Below are 13729 nucleotides of genomic sequence, written 5' to 3'. Positions count from 1 at the left end.
TTTAAAAAACATCTGAATTGTGCATTAAGACCTGCAGTGTGAATGTAGTGACAGTGTATTGTGGAGTGTAACCCAAGATGTAACGATAATTAATGGTATTTAGATCAGCTTTACAGCGGAGTGATGTGATCTGTAAGAAAAAAAAAATGTCATTAATACCTTAAAAATGACCAATGCTGACTTCTATAATAATGTATTTTCCCCATCCGTCCACTATCTATAGCTCTATCCTTCTGTTTCTGTCCTTAAGTGACCTTCATCAGGCTCCCCCCTCCCCCCCACATGCCATCATCCACCTCACTTTTCTCATGTTCTCTGCTCATCCATCCTTTTTTCCCTCCATACACCTACTTTTTTCACCTTCTCTTATGTTATCACGGCTCGTGCTTCCTCCTTTTCCCTCCGAGACCAGCATGAATTATGCAGTGTTCTGCTCTCATGACCATGATAATCAACTTTCCTCATTGGTCCACTTTTTTTTTACAGGTCTGTGTTTTCACTTGGCCACACATATTTCTGAAGCATAACTCTACTTTACAAAGTGAATTATTCAATATCCATCTTTAGAACCTTAGGTGGGATATTTGTTAGAGACATGTTTGCACTGTCAGAGGCCTTAACAAGCACGCCCTGCAAAGAAATGCTTCAGGCTATACAGAGTCGGACCTTTGGATTCTCTGGATGACTTAAAAAGTTGTTTTTTTTGCTTTATCATTTTTCTATACCTTGTTAGACAAACTGAAATAAGAAAATATACGTTTTCCTTTGACACCGTGCACTTCTTTACAACAGAAGTAAAGGCACACATACTATCTCTTACACATTGCACATAAACTCCTTTGGTTCACAAATGGTTGTGTCCATTGCAAACACATGAATGAGTGCTGTGTGTTTTACCTACATGTTGTGCATTTTCCACCCTCACTTTGAAGCACATTTAAGCTTAAGGTGTGTGTGTTTGCAATCCTTCTTTTCTTATTTTGTGTTTGACCACTTCGGCAGAGAAGTAAAGAGTACTAATATATCCCTACTCAAGTAGAAGTCCTGTTATTTGATTGAAATTGTACTCAAGTACAAGTACGAGTAAGTCATACATAAAATACTCAAGTACAAGTAAAAAGTAGCTCAATGAAATAGTACTCAAAGTAAAGGTTACAAGTTACACCCTCCATGTTTATTTTTTGTTAATATATCTTGCCACGGTTCCCTTGCATACAGTAAACATCTCATGTATGAACTTAAAAATGTACAATTCTTTTGAAAAATAAAATGACACCATTGAATTCAATTGAAAATTATAAAATGATCAGGCTCTAAGTATAGCTAAATTTACAAACTAAAAATGAGAAAATACCCAGCATTCAATGCTGTTTTGTCACGGTGCATTAAGTTTAATCTGATTGGTTGGCTATGATGTGAAGCATTTGATTGTTGTCTGGTGATTTCATTTTTTTTTTAGTTTCACAATGTCCGATCATCATTTTAAAACAAAAAAAATTACAAATTACTCTGTAACGGTTGGGTGTTGAAATGAAACAAATTACCTTACTTCTTTTTAAGTATGAGTAAAACTACTGATTTAGAAATATACTCAAAAAAGTACAATTACCCATAAAAACAACTCAATTTCAGTAACGTGCGTACTTCTGCACTTTGAATAGGAAAAGGGTTGAACTGGTATACATACTATTTGCTCTATCTACTCTCCTCCTTCTCTTAATAAACCTCCACCTGTGTGCTGTACTCGCTCCTGCTTTTGTTCTCATGTTGTGCTTGCTTTGTGTGAGTCATAATTTGGTGTTTGTCTTGAATAGGAGTTTAAATAAGCCTTCAGGTGATCTCATTCATCTCTTGTACATGATTGTTTAATTTTCCAATGAACATAGTATGTTCCGCGCAAGCAATTAGTCTCTGTTTGCTGATTATCTACCTCAGTGAAAAGAGAAAAGGACATGATGTGCCTTGTTTGTGATCAGGTTTCTTCAGATCACTGATTTAAACAAGTTGAATATCATGAACAAATATTTGTCAAGCTAACAAATATGAAGGTGGAGCTTCCTCAAATATGAATTAATCCATACCTGGAAGGTTTAAGAACTGTCTGGGATCAGTATTCACACAATGTCACAAAAGACGATTAGAGGCTCCGATTTTCCGTTTCAAAATTTCCCAAATCAATTTACCCATTTTCTCGTCACAATACACTTTTCTCTTTTGTTTCCATTTCATCATCCATCCCTCTTTAAAATGACTTCACTAGCTATAAAACTTCAAAAAAATTGTACCAAACCTAAGATGTCTGTTAGCCACACTTCTAGATCATCAGCCACGCGTTTTTCTGGAAAAATACCATGGAAATGCTTGACATAATCCAAAATCATTAGGTGTGAAACCTTTAATTACAGCCAACTGGCCAATCACCCTCACGTTTTGCACTAAACCCCATGCATGCGTGTGTTTGGAGTCGTAATGCTTCAGCCGTGACATGTCACCAGGTAAAATGATCACCAGTTCAGCTAATACACCAACAGCTAAACCTGTCTTTGTACCAGATTTGAATGCAGTCATAATAATCTCAACCTCTTGTTCATCACAACACATTAAAAACACCCTTCAGATGAAGCTCTGCATTCATTTTCGGTCACAGGATTGCATGGGCACTATTCAAACCATAATACATAGTGCAAGATTTTTGATGGAATTATAGGCAAAATTGTTCATATTTTTCAATTTTCTAGACATTCAATTGCCCATTTTCCTGTAATTTACGCATGTAAATGAGTGATATTGTCCCAAAACATACATGAGAGACATTTCTGTGACATGCTGGGGCCGGTTTTAAATAAAAAGCGAGAGAGAGAGTGTAAAGTATCAGGTTGCTTTTAAACCTGAATTTCGTTTTCTGTGATCACTGAAAACATGAGACTCTAGAACAGTGGTTCCCAATCTTTTTTGTCTCGTGTACCCCCCTTTGCATTTTTGTTAAATAATTTGTACCCCCTCTTCATATCATTAGCACCCTCTCAATAATTTCATATGCTTATTGCTTGATTTGTAGAACAGCAGGCTTTCTTAAACCCCTAAATGTGTCTCAAATGTTGGTTCCCGAAGGCTTAATCTTCAAATTCAAAACAATGAGTGGAATTTAGTTAAACTTCAACTTTTATGTGAACATGGTTTTTTTGGGGGCATTCTTGGCTAAATTGAGGGACAAATGGCCTGTGGCCCTTGCTAATTTCCAACATGGGCATTTATCGTTTCTATCGTAGGATGACATATTCTTACCGGTGAGAATGTTTTTGACGATATATCGTGAACGATGATATATCGCACATTCTTACTGGTTGGCACCTCTTCTCATAAAGAGGAGTCCCCGCTCTACTTTGGGCTCTTCTCACATCATCCAACTCATCACTCTGTGAATGAAGCCAAAGTATTTTGGCTTTCCTTGTCTTGTTTTTTCTCTCCTTAATGAGAAAGTGGCATTGACTTATTGATCAGGAAATGGAGAAAAGACAACGCAAATTGTTCTTTTGTTTTTTTAACCTTGACCTTTACTTGTAAAAAAAGTTCTTGAGATGATTTGACCTTCTGATGATTTGATTACCTTCAGTCACTTGCCTAATAAATTAATCAAAATATGCAATATACATGTGATCAAAAGATCACATTTAAGTACAAATGATCCAAATAACTATAGAAGACCTTTCAGAAGGTATTTGATTGTTAGATTCTCCATCATTTGCTCCTCCTTAAGCAACCTTCCCTTTTCCATTGCACTCTATTTTCATCCCACGCTCCATAAACGCTCTCCTGCTTTTTACATATTTGATGATTTCACTGCAGTGCAGGATAATAATGACTCGGTGGTCTTATCACGTGGGGAGCCCCTTGGGACCTGCAGGAGTCATGTGTGACCATTGTGCTGATTAAAAATGTAAGTGTATGTCAGCATTTTAGAGGGACGAGGCTGAACCAGAGATTGATTTTAAACATGTGTGCAGTACCAGCAAAAAGTTGGTCCATAAAAGTTATGAGGAGGGGTCTGCGCAAGTTCTGGGATATGACTTTTATTGCTTTTTGGAGGATGTAAAAACATCTCATAAACCAGTAACATGAAAAACTTAAAAACAACCGCATCCTTAGAGCCAATCAAAGCCTTATAGATACAGGTGAGAGATGCTTTAATCCAGCAGTGAGCATCCGTCAGATCTTATCAGTGTAACACAGTTGATATACTAACTGTCACAGTTTGACCAAACGTGCCGCTGACATTGACAAGGTGGAAAGACAGAACCAGATGTGCAGAGAAAAGACAAATGCCAAGTGTGGTTTAATGTGTTCTGGGCTTGTGAGATCAGCTCAGGAAGTGAGAAAAGATGTCTTCCTCATTGAGAGCCAATCATGTGTGAGCACGTAGAGCTGTGTATAATGACTGCTCTTTGTCAGTGCTGGGGATGTTAGTGTGCAGATTTTACATGTTGTTTTTTGTTGTTGTTGTTGTGATATTGCCATATTCTAGTTATCTGGATCAGTGATCCTGCTCATAGTACCATGATCATTCACGCTTTAAATTTCTATCCCAGTAAATAATGTTGCAGTAGGTCCAATTTCACCTTTACAAGTGCAAAATGGTATGATATACAATTTTTTTAAACTTGCGAGAACAAGTAAATGGTAACTAACTGTAATTCAAGTACAAATATAAAAAACAAGTGGTATGTTTATCAAACTATCAAATTACATTTTTCAAAAAAGTTTAACTTTTGCTTCTACAACAATTCTGATTTTATCAAGTTCTTAAATTATTAATATTTTTTAAAGTAACCACATGCCCAGCATGTTTTATGAAAATAAAGTGCAATCATCTTCCAATCTAAAATGCATTGAGGAGTGATGTAATTTAACAAGGTCTGATGTGGTTCACTGACACCTATAGTGACTGGGCGTTTTTTGTTAAAAAATATATAATTAAAAAAATCCATTTGGGCACCCTTAGTCCAAATGTATGAACACTCCCATTGTTTTTTGAAAAGTCACAATGAAATATGCAATCCAGATCGAATCCGTGCGTAAATCAGTGAAATGTTTAAGCAAACAACTCAACTTGCCAATGATGAGAGACTGATTATTCAAAGTGATTCAAAATCAGTTTATTGATCCAGATCCCCTCCAAAAAGTAATGGAATCTGGGTAAGGTCTATCTATCTAAAATACAGTCTACATATGTGGTCCCTATTGTCCTTTGAAGGTGGGCAAAAGTTTGCAGGGCACACACACACTACACACACTAATGGTCTGGTGCCCTAGATCATGTCAGACATAGCTGTCCATGCAGGTCTTTGGTGGGCCATCTGTTCTAACAGCAAGAGAGTCTCTGTGTGTATGTGTGTGTGAGTAAGAGAGAGAGAGAGAGAGAGAGAGAGAGAGAGAGAGAGAGAGAGAGAGAGAGAGAGAGAGAGAGAGAGAGAGAGAGAGAGAGCTGCGCATTACGCACCAAGGTCTGTCTCCACAGAACCAGCGTGGCGCACTGACGGACCGGAGTCCTCAGGAAAGTGGGAAGTTTTCACCAAAGGAATTAGTGAATTTAATTAGTCACCTTCATGTCGACTTTGTTGGATACTAACCCGCCGATGCTATGGTTACCTTTATTACGGTAGGAGCACGCTGTTCTTTTCTTTTATGTTGCGCTTCTCTGTGTCCCTGAAAGCTTCATTGGATTTGTTTTTGTTTTTTTGGGGGGGGAGAAATAACTTGTAACTAGTTCATCATGTTGAAGGTAACTTTACATTTCCAGACAGTTTGATGTACAGTAGCACAGGGAATCAAACATAGTATAATTAAAGCGCATGCAATCGATATGGATAAACTTGTCCAAAACATTTGCAAAGTTTCCAAAACTCACCTACATCTGTGACATTCCATAAACAACTATGCTGAATTGAAAAGTTCCGTGGTGGCATTTTGCGCTTCGGAAGGTAAAGTAAGGCTGCAGAGCCAGCGTGTGAGAAGAAGACACAGGTAGCCTTTACAAAAGGGCTGGGTATTTCCAGAGCTGCTTTTACGCACACAAACACAGGAGACTCGGATGCCTGCAGGGAGGGTTTGCTCTTTCGCAGGGAGTGGAGGAGTCTTAATGCAGCGCCGCGCCGCAGCCCGTGTCTTTGGATCAGCCGTGCGCTAACTGCGCGCCTGTAGTATGTGAAAGGTGATCATATGTCATCGATGACTCTCACAACAAAAGTGTTCAAACAGTCTGCTCTGCACACTTGCACACACCCTTACACTGTGCATATTTGTGCTGGGGGGGAGACGTGTTTTTACGCACGGAATTCCTCTTCTACTCCTAACTTTCTCTAGAGTTTGAGTAATTCATTAATTCATTTGAAGTAAGATACTAGAGAGGGAAACAACTATTGCATACACAGCATTGAATGATGTTATAAGCATGACTTACTTCTGCAAAAAGTGATAACATTTTAATACCAGCATAATGTGGGGGAAAGTCTTCGTGAGTTCTCTTTAGATGATGGGAAGGCGAGTGGTTTGGAGAGCTTTGCGTAATGACGCGCATCTGTGGGCGTCTTCAGTATGCGGTACATGCGTTCCCGAAGCGGACAGTGCGTGTATGTGTGCGCGCTAAGGCCACTGGAGCAGCTGTTGTAGTAGCGGATTTGATTCAGAGCTTCTTCTGGCATTCAGTGACACAGCAGGCAGGGTGAGGAAATCACGAAGTCATCTGATGCTGCTGGTTTGTAACCCGTTAAAAATGAAAGGGTGCAAAAGGCAGCCAAAGCAGCTTCTAGTAGGACGGACCGACAGCAGCTCCAAGATGAAAGGTTATTGGAATTAGTTTTTTATTGGTGAATACTGAATAAACGATGTGGGACAAGATCTCGCTATTTAAGAATGTCACCAGATGTCTCTTTGCATGGGGTGGCTGTAGTTTTATCATTCAATCATGTGGGTGCGTGGTGGTAGTGTGTTATTTTTCCCTTAAGATTTCGAGTCTTTCTTTCTCAACCCTACATTGATGTTGTTCTTTTTCTCGTAGACTGGATGCAGCAAAGGAAGTGTGTGTGGACCATAAACAGTCTGTTGTGTAGACGGGGGGAGGTTCAATAAATCCATTAACAGAGTTAACTTACCCCACGACAGGAAACTGAGTATCTGGTTCTATTACAGCTGGTATAAAGTGGGTCAATCAACTCTGAGTATGTAAACCTTGAGTTACTCACGTGCACAAGCGCGATAAAAAGCCTTCATGGAGCAAAGTTACCACGAGCTACCATGGTAACTAGTCGGAAGAGAGCAACTTCTTTCACCCCGATGGAGCTAGAAGTTCTCTTGCAGGTGTTTAGGGAATATGAGCCTATTCTAAGAGGAAAAGGTATCACTGTCGCAGCTGCCAAGAAGAGAATATGGGCTTGGGAGGAGATTGTTGATCGGGTGAATGCGTAAGTTAGAATGTAGTAACTCAAACGCTCAACTGTTAACCATATCAAACATGTATAAATATATGGTTAAAAATGTCATGTTCATTTAGGGTCAATCCGACAGGAGAAAAGCGCACTTGGCAGCAGCTACAAATGAAATATAAAAACATCATTCAGAGCGCTAATACATATTTAGGTCATCATATCACCACATTTAGATTTTAATTTGACTTTTTAAATTGTCGTATCATATTGAAAGGTATAAATGTTTATTCCTTTAAATTGACATATCAAAATAAAAAAGTGATTGAAAGCCAAATTACATTTGACTGCCCTCATCCTCTGTTGGCTATGTATTGTTCTCTGTTTAGGAAGAAAATGGTAATAGGTGATTTAATGCAAAAGAAACCTTTCTGATTACTTGGTGAAGTTAGTGAGAGTGAAATTATTTCTACTGTCTCTAAATTGAAATGTAAATATTCATGCGATAGTGATGGCTTAGATATGTATATTGTCAAAGAAACTATACATTGTATTATTAGACCATTAAAATATATAATCAATTTGTCTTTTAATACAGGTTTCTTTCCAGATTAAATGAAGGTGGCTAAGATTGTTCCACTTTTTAAATCGGGTGATAGGCATAGTCTCACAAATTATAGGCCTATATCTTTGCTTTCTCAATTTTCCAAAATTCTGGAGAAACTCTTTGTTGAAAAATTTGATTATTTTCTTGAAAATCATTCCTTGATACATGATAATCAGTTTGGGTTTCGAAACACCCACTCAACAGCTATGGCTTTGATGAAAATCACAGAGGACATTACTACAGAACTGGAGAATAAAAATCACACAGTTGGAGTTTTTATTGACCTTAAAAAGGCCTTTGACACTCTCGATCATGGTATATTGATATCTAAATTACAGACATATGGCATTAGAGGTGTAGTTTTAAACTGGATTAGTAGTTACTTGGAAAATAGACAACAATATGTAGAGTATATAGGTCATGAATCTAAGTTAGAAACAATACAGTGTGGAGTCCCTCAAGGCTCTGTGCTGGGGCCGAAACTTTTTACTTGATATATTAATGACCTCTGTGAGGAATCAAAGATTTTACGATTTGTTCTTTTTGCGGACGATACTAATTTTTTTGTATCGGGGAAGAACTTAGGAACATTAATGGAAACTGTTGAACAAGAAATGGTCCAACTTCAGAAATGGTTTGATAAAAATAAATTGTCGTTAAACTTAAGCAAAACAAAATGTATGTTGTTCACAAATCAAAAATGTCCTGATAGTGTTAATTTAACTTTAAATGGAATAACTATTGAGAGAGTGTCAGAATTTAGGTTTTTAGGAGTTCTCATTGATGAAAAATGTAAGTGGAAGTCACACATAGCTTACGTAAGAAATGAAATTTGTAAAAACATTGCCGTTTTGAGTAAAGTAAAGTTTATGTTGAATTACAAGGCAATGAGAATTCTATATTGCTCCTTTATTTTGCCATATTTAATGTATTGTTTGGAGATCTGGGTTAATTATTACTAATTTAACGCCCTTATTTCTTTTGCAAAAAAGGGTTATAAGAATAATTAATGGAGTTGCTCCAAGAGAGCATACCACAGGACTGTTTCTGAGGTCAGGACTACTCAAACTGAAGGACTTGGTTTCTTTACAAACTTTATTAGTTGTTCATAAAGCAAAACACTGTCTGTTACCGCATGGACTTCAAACCCTTTTTACTGTAAACAGTGAGACAAGCAGAAGAAATAATGACTTAAAACAACCTTTTGCAGGAAATACCCTCAAAAAAATGTGTGTCTCAGTATCTGGTGTGATACAATGGAACTCTCTAGAAAATGATCTAAAATGTTGTTCAAATATTCTTCAATTCAAATATAAGTATAAAGAGCACATACTTAACTTGTATAAAGATGAATGTGAAAATTGTTAAATTTACAACAACTGTTGTTTTAGCCAAATCATTTATAATAATTGAGAAATAAAATTAAAAAAATAATAAAAAAGTGAAAATTGTTAAAATCGAAAGTTGATTACATCTGTTCTGAGCTATTGTTATCTTTTGGCATCGGTGAGGTCATCTAGTTTGTAATGTTTTTGTTAAGAATGGGGGAGGAGTTTATAAGATTTTTTCTTCATCCTACTCCTGTTCTTCTTTTCATGGAATGTATTATTGTTGTGTTTGCTGGATTGTTGTACCAATTTCTGTTGCATTACCATGAAAAAAGAATAAATAAAATGAAATGAAAATGAAATTACTCTGCATACAGTGCCTTTCCCTAAATGCTCTGCATCACCAATGTTGTAAAAAAAAAAAAAATGTAAAGCAGCACACAACATTTGTAACGATGTGAGCGCACGTTCGCGGTGTGTGATGTTTCTAATGTGGTCCAAGAAGAGTGTCAAGGTAAATTAAAGTGTTTCTTGAGAAGCGGCAGCGTTCTCAAAGATATTCCTCAGGAAAAGAAATAATATCCAGTCTTGGAGGGAAACACCTCTCGCGGCGTAGAGCATTTCTAATTATTTGACCCTCAACATCGATCGGATTTGGAATGAACGGACAATCCATGACTGACTGGTGTTCAGGTGGGCGGAGCCAGGTAGAAACTCAGGGTTTCTTATACAAAACCTGCCAGTGAGCAGGTTCAGTTTATGGAAAATGTTATCGTGGTGACATACTCAGAGTAGAACCTCGCTTTCTAAAACCAGAAACTTTAGAGTTTTTCTTATTTGAGCCAAAACATACTCAGAGTTTGAACATAGCCGCTTTCTGAAATACCCCCAGGATGTTTTAAAAAAGATGTCCTGAGGATGAGCAGCTGTGTTCTTCTAGTTTCAGACTGGTAGGAATCTTGGCAGTGGCTCTTGAAGTTTTTGCACTTTGTGTCACTTTTCTTACTACCGAAATATTGGCTGTCAGGGTGCATAAATGTCACGTTGTAAACACATGGTAGCCAAAAGAACCACTTTGGGAAGAATTCTGCTGAGTGGATGCAGTGGGAATCTTTAAGGAATGTTCTGAGGCAGGTGGTTGGACGGTAAATACACAGTAAATCTGTCCATAGATTAGAGTGTATCAGAGTAGCCAGTAACCAGAGGGGAATATATTATGGGTGGATCACTGTTTCCCATTCCAGATGTTTCAAGTTCATCACACTTCCTTAGGGACTTATTAGAATCTGTAAAGTCCTCAGACTTATTTTTTCCATTATACGCTGTATTATCTCTGCGACCCTGATAATGAGCAAACATCAGAAAATGGATGCAGTATTATTGCTCACTCAAGTTAACATGAAATCTGCCTGGGACAATAACTGGTTCTATCATTTAGGAAATAGTGTAGGCCTCATAAATCAATGTAAGAATTGTTTATTTTTGCTAGTTTGTTTTAATCCTCACGGTGAACACTTTATTGATATTGACCAAACAGTTTTGCGCATTGCATTGTGGGATGTAGACACCCACAAGCAGGACGACTTTTCCAACAATGTCAATTAAACCAAACTTCCAAATGACAATTTCAAACCTTTTACTTGTTTTTCAAGCAAAAAAGGTTAGATTAAATTATTCTATGAGGCAAACACTGTTAATTTCTGATTAAAAAAAAAACAACAACTAACCTTTAACTGATTGTGTTAATCGCATTTAAATCTTTTCTGAATAGGAAAACTCAACTGATAAAATCTAGGAAAACAAATAAGTGGAACAGAACTGGAAATTTAGAGTTAACTCTACTGCACAAGCCCACTGAGGAAGTCATCCAAACTGTTTTTTCTTCTTGAAGACTCGAGGATGTGACGCTCCTGTCTCATCAAGCAGTGGCCTCCGAAAATCAACCTTGTTTAAAGATGAACCTTACAGATGTTAGACCGATTTTTGCCATGGTCTACAAACATCACTGTCATTTTATTCTTAAATTAGGACTACTGCTTGTGTTTGGAAACAGATAGTGTCCAAATGATATAAGACCCCAAGTGCAGCAATGGAAACAGCAGAACAAGATACAGGTCACCACTCTATAGAGCAAAAATGGGGAAATGTTATCACAGAGGGAGCCACAAATATGTGATTGTCTGATCCGATGGCCACATTATGAGAATTAACATTAGTTATTATCATCTAATGTCAAGTACAATCAAAAGTCAGCATTTATTTTAACCAATCTGAACATTTTTGTGTACTTTTGTCTTTGTGTTTTTGTGCTGTTGGTGGGTTTGTGTGTTTCTGGTATTATTTAGTTTTTTGTTTTTTTTCGTTGTCGTCATTTTGTAAAGTTTTCACTTATTTTTGGATCATTATAATCATTTTATGTATTTAACAAGCAACATGTGGCTAGTTGTCCATGTCTGCTGTAGAGTATAATTTTGATTCAGAGCAGATTTTGGGAAAGGTGATGGTGGAAGGCACCCAAAGCAGCCTCTGGTCCATTCAAACAGAATCTACATTGCAACTTATACCAGAGAGAATGAACGATATCCGACTATTCAATCTGAGGCATCAGAATATTATATAGATTATTCTATTCTGCAGGAGGAACTTTCATAAAGACATTAAAGGGGTTTGGTTCTGTGTCCTGACACCTGAAGTGTTTTAATTAAATCTTATGTTAAGCATAACAAACACCATAAAACACTTCAGATGTCACTTCAGAGTATTTGTTTGAAAAACATTTAGAATTTTACTCAAATTACTGAATATATAAGAGAAATTGTAACACGTTTTAAGTTAGGATGAAACATTTCACCTTCTAACTGTTACTAACTGAAGAGCCATTAAGAACCCAAAGAGTCAAGACTCCTCACCAAGCCGTTAGACAAGAGTTTGTATCAGGATGTGGTCGAATCATCCTCCTCCATGGACTTTTATTTTGAAAAACAAAACTAATAATCTATCTATATCCTGATGTATAACAATAATCTGACCAATCAGAGTAAAGGTGACTGAAGCAGCAGGTAAACAGACACATGTTCAAAATTGGAATCCAGGAGGAAAAAAATAATTTATTCACATTTATTTGTTTCTCAAGATAATATGTATCATTTTAAAAAGTCGTGTTTTCATTTCTATTGGTAATGATTGATTGAAATCACACCAAAGAAACTTGGACAAGCCGTAGGCCACCGTGGCTTAGGTGGTAGAGGGGCCGTCTTCTGATCCAGAGGTTGGAGGTTTGATTCTAGCCTATATGTGTCGAAGTGTCCTTGAGCAAGACACTGAACCCTAAGTAGTTCCAATGGTTGATTAGTGCCTTGCATGGCAGCTCTGTCCCATTGGTGTGTGAATGTCAGTGTGAATGAGTTGATATTGTGAAGTGCTTTGGGACTACCACGGTGGTTACAAAGCACTATAGAAATCAAGTCCATTTACCATCGAAATGTCATTGATGATACCAGTGAGACAAAGTTACGTTTCTTTTCTCAGACACAAGTCATGAGATAATCAGGAGAATACATTTCACTTTCCTTAAGTTCTTCTTAAACTCATCAAAAACCACTTAACAGGTGTTCTTGCTGATGGATCCTGCTCCCCACCGCATTAAGAGGACGTTGGTCGTAAAGATAAGGAAAGTTCAAACATGTTTTACCCAATGATTTGTGTCAAATTTACTGCTTGGCAAGACTATTGGGGTCAAGCAGCTAAAGGGAGAAAAGGAGGAAAAACCTTATGTAACAGCAGTGCTCTGATATCTTATGATTATTCTTTGAATTAAATACGGTTTAGCCCATAAACTGCATTTTTATGCTGTCAAATGAAAACCCAATGCACCCAGTTGGTGAAAGCTGTGAAAGTGTTTTCCTCTTCGGGCTGAGCTGGTTTCCACATCCTATACGGCTGCACTTCCACACTTCTTTTTTCCTGCCAGATAGTTTACACATGTAGCCCAGTGTTTATGCCCCACATTCTTATGGCTAGTCAGAGCCAAACATACTGTAAGAATGTGGATTAAACAGCTTTTCCTGCACTGGAGTGAAGAAACAGCCCAAAGGCACCAGGACTGTCTCTCTTTGACTTTCATTTCTTTCACCTGTAACCTTAGCGCTTATACCGCCATGTCCGACATCTGAGCTGATACCAACAGCACAACCTTAATCACACAAAACGCCATGGGTTTATCTCAGAGTAGAGATGATGTGGCTTCAAGGTAGAGCTCTGCCTTTCAAGAAGTGTGGTCATATGACAGTTCAGTGCTTGTCCATTCTGTGCGTTATCCAGTAATCTGCCTCTGTCTAAGTGATTTTTATTTTTTTTTTAATCTCCCTAATATACAT

General features: G+C 37.5%; 1 protein-coding gene across 1 annotated transcript in view; it reads left to right on the top strand.

Moving 5' to 3' along the window:
* Nucleotides 1–5506: 5506 nt before the first annotated feature.
* Nucleotides 5507–13729, top strand: part of ntf3 (neurotrophin 3) — a 63775-nt gene continuing 55552 nt past the window's right edge. Inside the window, exon 1 of the mRNA XM_028451350.1 lies at nucleotides 5507–5656. Within this exon, the coding sequence (XP_028307151.1) occupies nucleotides 5639–5656 (18 nt within the window). The 5' untranslated portion in view covers nucleotides 5507–5638. The remainder of the gene's footprint in view (nucleotides 5657–13729) is intronic.

The sequence above is a fragment of the Gouania willdenowi genome, chromosome 6, assembly GCF_900634775.1.
Source record: "Gouania willdenowi chromosome 6, fGouWil2.1, whole genome shotgun sequence".
Lineage (NCBI taxonomy): Eukaryota > Metazoa > Chordata > Actinopteri > Blenniiformes > Gobiesocidae > Gouania > Gouania willdenowi.
The sequence above is the reverse complement of the archived record's forward strand: the minus strand, read 5'-3'. Positions and strand labels throughout refer to the sequence as shown.